At 39.3% G+C, this 13,403-nt stretch overlaps 1 protein-coding gene across 1 annotated transcript; it reads right to left on the minus strand.

The window, feature by feature from the left end:
* Positions 1–245: 245 nt before the first annotated feature.
* LOC145502592 (uncharacterized) lies at positions 246–11,117 on the minus strand. The gene is made up of 7 exons (XM_081481915.1): positions 10,595–11,117; positions 4,832–4,958; positions 3,738–4,010; positions 3,203–3,348; positions 2,455–2,572; positions 1,636–1,914; positions 246–907 (listed from the first exon to the last, which is right to left on the minus strand). Exons 1-7 carry the CDS (start codon positions 10,632–10,634, stop codon positions 586–588), a joined length of 1,305 nt encoding a protein of 434 aa, XP_081338041.1. The 5' UTR covers positions 10,635–11,117; the 3' UTR covers positions 246–585.
* Between the last annotated feature and the right edge of the window lie 2,286 nt (positions 11,118–13,403).

A 13,403-nucleotide genomic window follows, 5' to 3' on the forward strand; every position in this document is an offset into this window, starting at 1 on the left:
CTATTAACTTAACTACTTCGTTAATTTGCCATCATAAGTGGATAAAATTCATGAAAACTACAATAAATATGTGGAGGTTTATAGTTAGAACTGGCATAGCCCACACGGATTCGAGTATAAGTACGAGTATAAATCTTACAACGTAGTGCGAAGAGGAAACGTCTGCTAAGCAGGCTAACTACCGAAGTAGCATATAGTTCGTAACTGGTATATAAAATTGTGTTCTCTGTCAGTCTATCCACAAATGAAATCAAACATTTTCCTGTTTAGCTTAGAAATAATATCTGTATATATTATAATTAATGTTTGACATTTAAACCAAAGGAACATGACTAAAGTAATATGATCTAGCTTTGCTAGAACTTTACCCCAGCTGCAAACTACTGTACTTCCGGTTTTTCAGTAGATTCCCGCAAATAGAACCAGTGTAGCTAATTAATAAAGTTCCTATCCTTTGTCGAAAAATTTTTCTATCAAAGAATTCTCAACAAAAGCAAATTCCATAGAACTTTATGATTATCTTTTCTTAGCAATAATATGGTAACCTTTTCTCAATTCATAGTCTTCTCTGAACCAGACATACAATTAAAAGAAAGATACTCCTATAAAGAGGAGGTAAAAGGAAAAAACAAAGGTTAAGAGTTTAGCAGTGACTGGCTGAGCTGCACTGGAGATGCTGTCACTTCTTCCGATTAATGGAACGGTGCTGGCTTTTGAAGGACGCTGAGGCCCAGACTCGCGCGGTAGGCGCTCCCCAGGCCCCTTGCCGGCCGGTGGGTCGGAGAGGGAAACACAGAATGGGTTGAACCTATCATAAATGAAGTTAACCTCATCACGGAGTTGTGGCGTGTCCTCACAGAGCGCAAGAGTGGCATTTTTTGCGCATCGTTTGGCTTCTGCGTATTTCCTGTGAAAGAATCGATTAAATATAAAGTCAGTAATAATAAAAAGGTTCTTATTGCGCATTTAGAATTCTCAATGCGCTTACAATTGCATATGATTAAAAAATATGAGCAGGTAAAGTGTTAATTGTGTGGTCGGACTACGTCATATCAGAAGTCTGCAAAAGAAGAAGACCATATATGCTACACGGAGGAAAAAATACCATGAATACACACGTTCCGAGAAAAAATTGCCTAGTTCAGGTAAGGGTTTTAAACGTTTGTGCCTCGTGTACAAAGTCACCCACAGCAAGCCCTCACCGTACCCCTCAAAAGTCAAATGCTTCACCCCTAACTGCTTCTGTGTTGCTTTACTTCGCACTGTAACTGGTTAAAAAAACTCATACCTTTACTCAGCCAATCAGAATGATGCAAAAGTAAAACCAAATGGCAACGCGCGTTTTCCCGCGCTTGGCGCAAGTCACGTGAATTTGTTTCGTATTCTCATTGGTCTGTTGTGTTATTTATGTTTGTTTCGTCTGCCCACGGATCGCTATCATGGTTTAGTTTTCAACTCTAAATACTCCACAATTTTCAAATAAATGTCCATTTGAATCTTTACTTTCAAACAAAGCTTTTCCGTGCTGTTTTATGTTAAGACCATATTTTTACGCAGCTGGACAAAATAACGCAAATTTCGCTCCTGATTTTAAAATTTGAAACGAAACAGTCATTAGAGCAAAAAACCACTTACCGGCATAGAGACTTGTCTGCTTTGTTCGCTCTATAACTCATCACGTAGTCTTCCTCGCATTTCTGTTTCTCCAACAAATATGTATCTTTACATTTGTTGCGCTTCAATGATGGGTATGAAAGCTGAAAGTTCATGCCGTGGCAGTATTTGCGTTGTTGAAAAGCTCGATTGCGAGCGAATGATCTTTCAATGTTTTGCTTCACATACTTCGATTCATTCTTGTGGCAGTGAAGAACAAATCCTTTGGCACAGTTATGAAGCTTTTTAGTGAACACTGATCTACAACAACAACAACAAAAACAACAGAAAAAATGTATTAAGTCTAAAAAAGATTAAAAACTAAATAAATCTATTTAAGTGTCAAATGCATTGAGCACTGTTGTGCTAATAGGCTGTTTCCGAGGCATCTTGTCCCTCTGTTTATTTCCAAACGATTCCTTGTGCAAAATCACTCAGATGAAAATGACTTTGATTTGCATGAAAATAAACCTGTAGGTTTTGACACAGAGGCAAAAGGTAATCCGGAAATGGCCTATTCGGGACACGGTAAATAAACTGAACCACAAAATATCACACAACGCGGTCGAGGAGTTAAACCTGGGACTGCCGAGAACAAACCCAGATAGCCGAAGGGTGGAGGATTTGAACCAGGGACCTCCAGATTTCAAATTCAGAGCCCTAAACCACTCGAGCTAAAGGCATTGTTAAAAGGGTCAATGTTGTGTGAAACGTCACGACTATCTCTGAATCACAAAAATTTCGCAGCAATATTCCCCTTCCCTCCCATCCCCAATGCCAACTCAAAAGCTGTATACCAACCTGCAGGGCTTCTTGGGATTTTCTTGCAGTGTCCGTATAAAGCGTCCCATGCAGACTCTGGTAAGGATGAAGTATTCCCGGGCTGAACATGTTCCAAAAGGATTTAGGGGACTTCGAACTGTAGAAACGAAACCAAAACAAAGAGGCAATTTATGATAAGATAGCTCTCAAGCAAAGACTGCTCGAACTATTCTTTTGTATCAAATTGCGACTCTGGGGCGGATACAGGATTTAGAGAAGGGAGTTCATATTTACCGCCGAAGATGGTCCCCTGTTTTTAAAATTAAGGTCCTCGGAAATGGGATCAGTCCGGCATTCTTAGGCCAAGTCAGCGACTCGAGCGAACCCCCCCGAACCCCCCCCCCCCATCCCAGCGATTTTACTTTCTGTCAGGTGTGACAGTTGCTTTGCTAGAATATTATTTCTCGATTTCGCACTGGGAAGGGTATTACAGAAAGTACTGAGGAAAAGATAATTTACGAACTCTTCAAGGAAATTGAAATGCGAACACATTTACGCGCGAGAAAAGATTACACGTATAGCCATGAACTGACTCCTCGTTCAGCCTAAAATGCAACTATTTTATGACTTAAATACTTCTGAGAGGCAAAATTCACCAAAATAATTTAGTACTGCTGCAGTCAAAGGAGCGGTTTAAAGGATGGTCTCAGAAAAGGTGGTTTTGCGGGCTGTTAAATTAAAAAAAGGTTTCATCTATTTTCTTAGTAACCGACAGATCAGATCTAACCTGGTGACTTCCGTCTGTCGACGCTCCCGGGACAGTAGGGATTGAACGGGTCTTGGTATATCTTTAAAATATACCGTGTTCTCTCTGTCTTTTTACAGAACTTCTCAATAACCTTTTTGACGCAGCTCTTGGCTTTCGTGTATTTCCTGAGATAATAATAACAATGAAAACAAAAACAAAAAAACATCACAGTGGCATTAGACAGAGGAAGGAAAAGAAATAGTTTCTTTTTTCGATCTATGTTTTAAATTTGATTTCATAGAGCTCTGACACCGTTTCAAAAATAAGATTTTAAGCCAGTCAGAGGAAAGGATACAAAGCTCAGGTTTTAAAGCCAATCAGAGGAAAGGTTAGGTTTTTAAGCCAATCAGAGGAAAGGTTAAGAAGGTTTTTTAGCCAATCAGAGTAAAGATCCTGCCTTTTTCAGCCAACCAGAAAGCTGGTGGATCTCCAAATTCTCATAGCTAACATAAAAAGAAACTGTAAAGCAAAACTCGAGGAGAATTAACACTTTGAACTGAGGTCTGTAACTAACCTGCATAGGGAAGGGCTTGCCTTGTCTTTGCTGAATTCCTTGTGGAAGGAAGCAGCACAGTTCTTCACTTTTTTCGTGGCTTTCTTCGGGCAGTCGGGCTGCAGGTCGATTCCCTCGAACGAATTCAGCATACCGTATCTGCAGTAATAATTCTCCGAGCCAATGACTGTTAGTGCTCTGGAGGAAATATTGGTCAGGTTTTGGGGATCCGTGTTGTTCTTGCATCCATACAAAACCTTATTGATGCAGTTTTTCATAGCAAGGTACGCTGCACTGAAAAGAAAATGCAAACAAATTAGAGATCTCGAACATTCCAGCCGACAGAATGGCCAGGAATTATCGTAATTTTGCCTTCACTACACAACCGAACACACTCAAAGGTTGAGGCATGGGTGCGATGGTCAGCCAGGCCCAAGATATGTTTTAATTACGACAATGAGCTTACAACAAAGTGGATAAGAGATACATCAAGTAACGTCCTACATGCGCCAAAGCCGGACACGTAAACCCGAAAAAACCTCTTGTTAGGAAAAATAGGGACAGTTTTAAGGTAGGTTGATCTATAAACAACAGAAAGAAAAAACAAATCATATAACGCTAATTACACAATAAAAATAAACCTTATGGGAAAGTGCTAGTGGCAAGGCTGACCGTAGAATGTGACAAGTTTCTCAACCGTCTCTTTTTAAAAACGTACTACCCATGAGCCCTCGCGTACTACACTGGCACTCAGTTCTCTGTTCCGTGTCGGCAAAATATCAATTTATGTCAGTACCGATTATCACAAATTACATTTGCCAACGGTCATGATAACATCAACTCGTTCCCACGCTCTTTGTTGTGTCTATCTCGCGTTCCCCTTGTATCGAAAAGGCCATGTACCAGCAGATTAACTAATCTAGCTGCCAGTCTATCATCAGAGGAACCCTACGGCATTGTTGTACACTGGGGTAGGGTGAGGCACTGTGAGCGTTAACTGTCTTGTCCAAGAACATAACACATAAAAGCCTCGGCTATAGGAATAGAACATTTCCAACTAGCTGTAGTATCAGCATGTCTATGGCTTCCACTGAACAAACATGGCCACCACTCACCTGCAGTCTTGCTTGGGGTTTTCCTTGATGGTACTAAAAAACTCATCGATCAGGCAGGCCTTCGCTTTAACGTCAAATTGGTCCTGTGTACAAGAGCTGACCAACTTTGCACCATAACAAAACAAAACTGGAAAGAAAGAGACAAAAACGCAGTTAAATAAGTCGTTTAATTCTGAAGGGAATTTGTTCTCGAGTCCTCTGGTTGCAATTTCTTAAATCAATTCAATTCTTTATTTACACTATGTAGGGCATTTACATACATTTTACAAGTAAAGTTATTAAAAGAGTGAAATATTAAGAAAATGAAGCCGTAAAGAGCAGCCATGCAAATTTATTGGAACAAAAAGAAGTCTTCACATAAGAAAAGAGTTCAACTCCTACAGGATTGGTTTGATACACCAACATGGCCGCCGTTTCATTGTCTTGGAACACCAATACGGCTGCCATGACGTCATGTGCATACACTCTACATGTGAGCGGTGACCAAAGTAGCAAGAGCTTTCTGGTTGAACATCGCCATGATCAAGGAAATTGCAGCATAAAAAAAAAAACAGACTAAGTGCAGCTAAGCTAGATCTAGATAGACTTTATTACAACATACATACACTACATTCACTCTTAAATAATCATGATTATGATGTGTGATAGAGCAAAACCAAACAGGAAATTAAAACATTGCAGCATCAGCAAAATCAAGTTTGATTATTCAGAAGGTGGCATTTGTATTCTTTCTTAAAGATATTGTTGGGCAAACACTTGATTCTGAGGGGTACAGATTCCAGAATCTCGCAAGGATGTTTAATTCCCGTTTCGTTTTATGTTGAATTCCTGCCATGAAAATTTCAAGTTTCTACAGGATAAATATCGCTATAAGTAAGTCACGAATTTATCAGATTCAGTGAGTCACGTTCATCAATACTTTTCGTTATCTCCATTAAAAACTTGCGTAAAAGTTCATTCTAATGAGGGAAATATTCCGGGTTTTATATACGTCAATTGTAATCCCAGAAAACTGAAAAGCGACTGAAACAAAACTCAGTACATAACATGACAGAGGTTCTTACAAAAAGGTGTTTACAATCCAGTTTTCGCTTACAAAGATAATTGATGTGCAAAATTCAAAATTCATGGCCGCGATAGGGATAAAAAAAACATGGTGTTAAGCTGCCATTTGAAGAAAAAGACAACTTGCAGATATTTATTGGAAGATAGGTATTAATCAGTGAAAATCGCAGCTGTCTGAGGGTGAAAATTGCTCACAAATGGGAATTAATTGGTTTATCGATTTACCAAATGGAGTTATAAACAGCGAGGTAAATATACCAATAATATTGAACTGAGTTACTTGTTTATTAATCCCACTCAGCACATACATAATTCCGGCATAACTGAACGGTTTTCAATTTAAAGACTCCGGTGTATAAACGCCCTCTCAAAAGTGTACGAGTCATATTCACCGCAAGGGCTTTTCGAATAGCCGCTAATAGCTGTTGAAACCACATATTAAAATATTTGTCTAACAAATGAAATACAAACTGACAAAAAGCTATATCGACACACTTAGCTTAGAAAATAAAACTATCTTACTCACCTAAGAAAACAAATTGTAGACATTTGCGATTCATCTTCGGTACCTCAAAGCTTCAGACGAAGAGATCGTGTCGAAATTGAATTACTGGGTCTTATAGAAGTGCTGAATATTCAACTAAATATGCAACGACTTAAAGTTGCAGACTTTGTCATCAGTTTCTAATTTTGGTTTTTTAACCACGTCATCATTTCGTGGCAGACAAAACGAGATTTCGTATGAGACTTGATTCATCGATAATCATTCTGTAAGTCTTGTAAGGCATCTGAAACGAAAGTGATTTGAATATAAATGACTTAGAGTATACTAATGAAGACCGATCAATGATAACTGCATTCGATGAGCCATAAGTGTTTGTCTTGCTATCGCCAAATCACTGACCCAGTAATGCGAAGTAACGTATTGTAGGAGCTGTATAGAAATTAGAGAAAGCCGTAATATATTTAACGCGCCGGCCGGCCCGCAGTTTCATTCACAACTAGCTGACCATTGCACAAATAGAAAGTGAAATCATGAAAGATGCTTACAAAGCTCAAAAAATTACCATAACATACGTCAATGAATTGTACCGAGGCATTATTTTGGGAACGCTTTCATCCTTAGCTGTTTTGTACCTCTCAAATGGTGGCTCAGCTTTCTATGCCTGGGATATGTACCTACATTTATTTTAAACGCAACGGAAAAGTTGTTTACTCTCTGTCCTTTGAAGTACTATATAATCGTATTTTAAGGTAAATTTCTCGCTTTTACATGCAGTTCGACTTCCGACTACTGAATTTTAAGTCGGGTCTAGCGCGTGTCAATCTTACTCCATTTAAAGCCCGCACTTGTCTTGATTTAAAATATTTTACAGTTGTTCTCGACGTTTTTCTTTTTGTTTTGAGTACCTTGTTTTATCATAATTATTATTTGGAAATACTGGCGAGACAAAGAAAAATATATTTTTTTGCATGCAGTCCTCGAAAACGGCAACATTTTTTACACGCCGTTCCGGACAATTCAATTTTCCGGTTTCGGTTTCGAGGGGCTTTCCACATTCATTTGGTACGCACGTGCACGTGCGCACGCGAATTTGTATATCGATCAACATACACGGTTTAAACACTCAAAAACAAACAAGGAAGTGATTTTCTTTTAATGTATGACTGTCTAAAGAGTTGTATTAATAGCTGTGACATTTCCCGTTATTGAAAAATCAAACACTTATGGCTCATCGAATGCAGTTATCATTGATCGGTCTTCATTAGTATACTCTAAGTCATTTATATTCAAATCACTTTCGTTTCAGATGCCTGAAACGCTGAAACGAAACATGTAATGACAGTCCTCATACTAAACCCACCACCTAGCAAACTTTTTTTCAATGTATTACACTCAAAATAACACTGAAGTGCTTTTTGCCTTTTTTACTGAAAACTTCACATTGTGCGAGTGCGGTCACTGTAAAGCTAAAACGAAGACTGTGGACTGCAGACTGCAGGCCGGGGGTAAAATGCAGACTGAGGGTAAAATGCAGACTGCAAACTACAGACTTTTTAACTGAATCGTGTTACCATTTCCATCATTGCGAGTGCGGCTCACATTCACACGACGTTTTACAGTTGAATCCGGGAAAGAAACAGCCACGAAAAAAAAAAGGACAAAATCGTAATAAATATCTTCACTGCTACAAGCGCCACTCAAATCCTAGGCATAGATAATTTAAGGGAGAAATCATTTTGCCTGAGAAGTGAGGTGTACATTCTAAGAAACTGAAACTGCCATTCCAATCGCTACTTCGCGAAACGGAGTCCAAATGCAAAGCCAAGGGATGTATTACAGTGGTATATTTATTGAGACGACAGGGTGCTAGAAACACTTGACAATGCTGCGGCAGTTTCCCGAATATATTCCAGCAGTTTAGTAAAGTATTTCTTTCAGAGTTGAGATCGAAAATTAAAGTCAAACTGCTAGGAAAGAGAACACATTTTCCTGATTGATCTATTTTCTGTATTTTTTGTTTTTGAAAGTTAGGACAGTTACTCAAGATGATTAATGACCCACTGACTCACACCAGCACTGTTTAATTAACTATATAAAACTTTTCTCGCACTTAATTAATATTTTGCTTGCATGGATTTGTGAAATTAAAGTTCCCGTGACAGAATCGAAAGTGTGAAATAAAAGTGTGCTTCTTAGTTAACCTCGTTGATTTTCATTCAGTAATAAATATGGAAACATGCTTAGTAGGTAAAGAAGAACGAGTTTTCAATTAGTTTCAATTTCCGACACCGCTCAGTTGTAAAATATATCGCTCCGTTGTAAAATATATTGTTTAGTGAAGATGTTGATTTTATTAAGTTAAACTAGTCAGTCACTGCACGCCGTTAATGTTTCTTTCATAAGCGCAAACGATGAAGAACGTATAACACTGTATTCAACGGCGACACTTAAAAAGTTAGCAGCGACCTCTTGACTGAAGGGCAAGAATATTACTCCGGCAGTACAAGGAACCACCGCATAAAACTAGTGAGACAATCTCAGATAGTGCAGAGCGCAATTGATAGCTCTGGTACAGTAGTCCCATAAGTACTCACCCCTACTCGGTTCACTTCCGGTTTGTGTCTATCTTGGTAGTCTGCTACGGCTTTTCCCCTTTGCAGTGTGTATGTTTCAAGGTTGTATTTTCATTCAAGGTCCAAACATTACGCACAAATTAATTACTACTGGTGCTTTAAGTTGATTTTCGTTCATTTTAAATTCAACAATACGCTGAAGCAGCAAACGTGACAATTTAGCTCTTCACGCCAACTTTGTAACTTGATACTTTTGTTTTCCTCGCAAAGCCATGTAATATGAAACCCCTGTTTTCTCCAAAACATACGGAAGATGTCCTTGTTTTTTGGAGATAAATGAAAGAAAGTTAAATATCTGATGTAGTGATGAAGAAACGGAACAGAGACGATGTTTTACTAAAAATGCAAATTTTTACCGATGAACAAGAACTAATTTAATTATCAGATAGTCATGAAATACCACTTTCTTTTTCTGTTGCCACCTTTGTTGTTAACAATAAAACAATTCAAAATTAACACACAACGATATTGATGGCTGAGAAGCTTTTCAACGAAAAGTATTGAAGATAAACAGCGCTACTTGACCGATATGAGTGAGTCTCCTCACAGACTGATTAAATTAATTTGCGCTTTCATTAGGTGCCACGGCGTCTGCAGCAATATTTGAGCATTTTTCTGGTTTCTTTTGTTACAAATTCACAATTTGCGGAGTATTAACGCCACTAACTTGAGAACTTTTTGGTCTCTCTTACAGACACAATTAAGGCAAGAAATAAACAAGTCGCTAAGGAGAAGCAATATATTTGAACTCTGACAAGCACACTATTGTAGATTGAAAACAGCAGATATCTGTTGAACCGACCTGTTTGTAATTCTAAAAGCTACGCAGCCACAGTAACGTTTCACTTTTGCAATAAAAAGGGACAACTGGCGCTACCTGAAAAATAACTGCCGTCCTTGGTCACATGACACGATATATAAAATACTGCGTGTAAAGATAGTGTATAACACTAACAATGCTAGAACGCATGCGTCTTACATGTTGAGCTCTACCATAAGGAAAACCACTCAACATTTGTGCGTGATTCCGTATGCAATGTATCCTTCACCTAATATAGAGGCCACGAACCCTAACTAATCTACGCATGCGTTTAGGGCAAATTAGTTTTGTTCTAAGGAGAATGGTACCACAAGGAGAGCAAGGGGTTACCTGAAACAAATATATAGCTTTGCGATGTTCAAAGTTAAGCGACGGCGATGGAATGTGTTTTACGTAGAGTACACATGTACCTTTCCCACCCTACTCCCACTACTTCCCTGCCTCTAGACTAATTAATTAATTGAAATTAATTAATTAAACAAACATTAAAGTTTACACCTTAGCGCCATAGGGCCATAGTGCCATAGCGCCATAGTGCCATAGCGCCATAGCGCCATAGCGCCATAGCGCCTTAGTTCCTTAGCGGCAGGCAACCCCCATAACCATCCCAATAGTGCACTCTGCACTAAAAACGAAACGTTTAATATAATGATACATACAATGGATCCAATACTGGGCAGTATTGCTAAGATTTAGAGCTAATAATAAGCGAGTTAAATAAAAGCTCAAAAAATACTCACCAAATGCGAGAAGCAGCGATAGCGACTTGATACTCTTCATGTTTCATCCGAACAAGTACTGAAGTAGAAGAGCGCGAACTAAACTAATTTCCTTTCAGATCAGAACAGATTTTTACGGAAGTGGACGGCCGGGGTCTACCCCTTCAAGTTTCCCTCGCCGAGGGTGTGAACAGTAATCATGTTTTATTTTTAAAACATTAGAAATCCTGAGTGAATGGAAGGCTGTTTATTTTCGAGAAACCCATATCTCCCCTATCGATAGTCAACCCACGCAAAAAAGTTGATGTTGGGATATAGTCTTGTTCAAGTCAACAACGCCGAATAGAAAGCCGACCTCGGAAAGCGAACAATGTCTGGGTATCATTTTGGATCGTCTCCAGCTAATGTTACTAACAATTTATGACCTGATACATGAAGAGATAATATCAGATATCATCAAACAAACATTAGGCTTAAAACAAAGCGAAAAAATTCTGCTGTAAAACTAACTCAACGAATAGGGTCCGAATAACTTGTAAGTCAGGTTTTGTCACTTTGCGCGCCACGCACCATGCACATTAAACGGGAAATTGTCAAACAAGTCAGCTTTTATCATTGTTTTGTTTTGCTTCAAATCTGGACAAGTAAGAACCTACAGGATACTTAATATTAATGTGAACAGCAACTGAAGACTAGCTAATTTTCTGTCATGCAATCGTTCCTTGAAAAGTTGCATGACACCGTGACTTTCTATAAAAGGCTATACGTCATGAATTCGACTCGAAACTGAAAGTAAATCTAACAAAGACCTAATTGAAAAGACAATGCACTGGAATATTAAACCTGATGCAATACGTAAGTCAGTTTTAAATATAGCTGACAGCTGTTTGGCGAAATTTGTAAAGAAAAATGTCCCCAAAATATTACAGTCCCCGACACAAAAAATCATCAACTTCCGCCCTTCGTTGTATTTGTGTGACTGTCACGCTTGTGTGAAAAGGAGACACAATTATTACTCTGGGCTTGGTGGTGTGACGAATGGAGTGAAAGATCTCTGCTGAACGAAATCGCTGTCACACTCAGCACTTTGGAAGAGGAACTATAAAAACAAATGAGACACAGTACATAAGAACACTTTATATAATACCTACAGATCAAGTGCCAGGAATATGGCCGAGGCTTTCTGACTAGCCTCTTCGCCTTGCGGTCTTTCTCCGCAATTTTCTATCAAGTACAAAGTTGGTTATCTCTGATGTCTCTGAGGGTGATTGTCCAAGTGTTGAAAACATTTCCTGCGTCTGGGGACCCAGCTGCATACCACTTTGTTCTTACTTCCTGGCTGAGGAAAACCTAAGAATGTTATAAGTAGGTACAGTGACCTGAAGAACATCTATCAAGAGAGTATCGGGCCCTAAAAATCGTGATCAGCTTCTACTTTCTTCTAGAAATATCCACACAGATGCAAACTGGCAGCTAACGAGAATACACAGCTTGATCGCGAAAGGATAGCTATCTTTATTTATTAAATCAAGTCATCTCAGCTTATGCCACACCAAATGTATAAAAACATAACGAGGAACCTTCTTTGGTAGGATTTTTAACTATAAAATGAATCTACAGACCTTCTCGATGCTTCCCCGGTCAGGAATCCTGTAAGCTGCTCCCGCCTTTATTTGAGTCCTTTCGATCATACCTAGAGTTGTGCACTGGAAGCCTGAGCCCGCAATTTCCATGTTGCATGCTATGCACGAGTGTCTGCGCACGCATGCGTCTATACATTGCGGCTCTGAAAACACTTCCTGTCTGGAATTCACATGGCCAGTCAGGATCGCGTTAAAAGTGATGTCGAAGATCTGGGGAGGAGAGCATGGAACATCCAGGCGAGCAGTAAGAATAGATTCAATATCTGTGATAAGAAAATGACACATCAGCCAGATATTTCTTTAGTTTTGACCTCCAACGAAACAGGAAGTTAGAATCCCCAGTTGACAAGACTCTGGAGCTGGGGGGGTGGGGGGGGGGGAGGAACTCCCATATAAAAATTACAGAGTGCTCGTCGGAAATTTTGAAAAGAACAGCTAAGAGGTACCAAGATCCTGCTTTGTGGGTGTGGCTTGAAACTTCTTTCACCCCTAAGAGGTACCAATCCTAAAATAACACATTATCTCCTGTCATATTCTTTTCGGCTCAACACCCTAAAAGATACCGCTAAAGTTCCCGCTGTGGACCTTTTGAGGCTGAACACCCTAAGAGCTATCAAAACCGCTTTTTAAGACCTTGAAGATACGACGAGCACCCCCGTCCTTTTAAATGGGAGTGTCCCCCCCGCCCACCCCCCCCCCACCGGGTTCTGGAGTGAAGAAAGTTTGCCAAATATCGAAAGTTCTTAGTTCTCAGCCTGCCCAAAGCGTCCTCACTACCAGTAAGACGACTGCAACGATCGAAGACCTTTCTTATTGTTACTTATTTTCGTGGGAAATTAATTTTGCGAAAATGGCATCGGGATATTTCGTGAGACTGAAATGTCGCGATTTGGCCAAAAAAGTACGTTAAAAGGAACTAAATTTCGCGAAAATTGTCAAAATACTCAAGTTACAAGAAGCCAGATAGGAATGGATTGTTTGACGACTGCACCAAGGATATCTTACAAGAACTGCAGCAAGAGGATGATATTGATTCAGGCAAAGACGTTTTGGAACGCCGAACTTTAAATACAGAACACGGACAAGATAATTATGTGTAAAGTGACGATGACGTTGATTAAAGAATTATATAGCAGGGTATAAAATTTCGCGAAAATCTTTTCTGCGGGACTTAAATTTCGCGATTA

This window comes from Orbicella franksi, chromosome 11 (genome assembly GCF_964199315.1).
Source record: "Orbicella franksi chromosome 11, jaOrbFran1.1, whole genome shotgun sequence".
NCBI classification, from domain to species: Eukaryota; Metazoa; Cnidaria; class Anthozoa; order Scleractinia; family Merulinidae; genus Orbicella; species Orbicella franksi.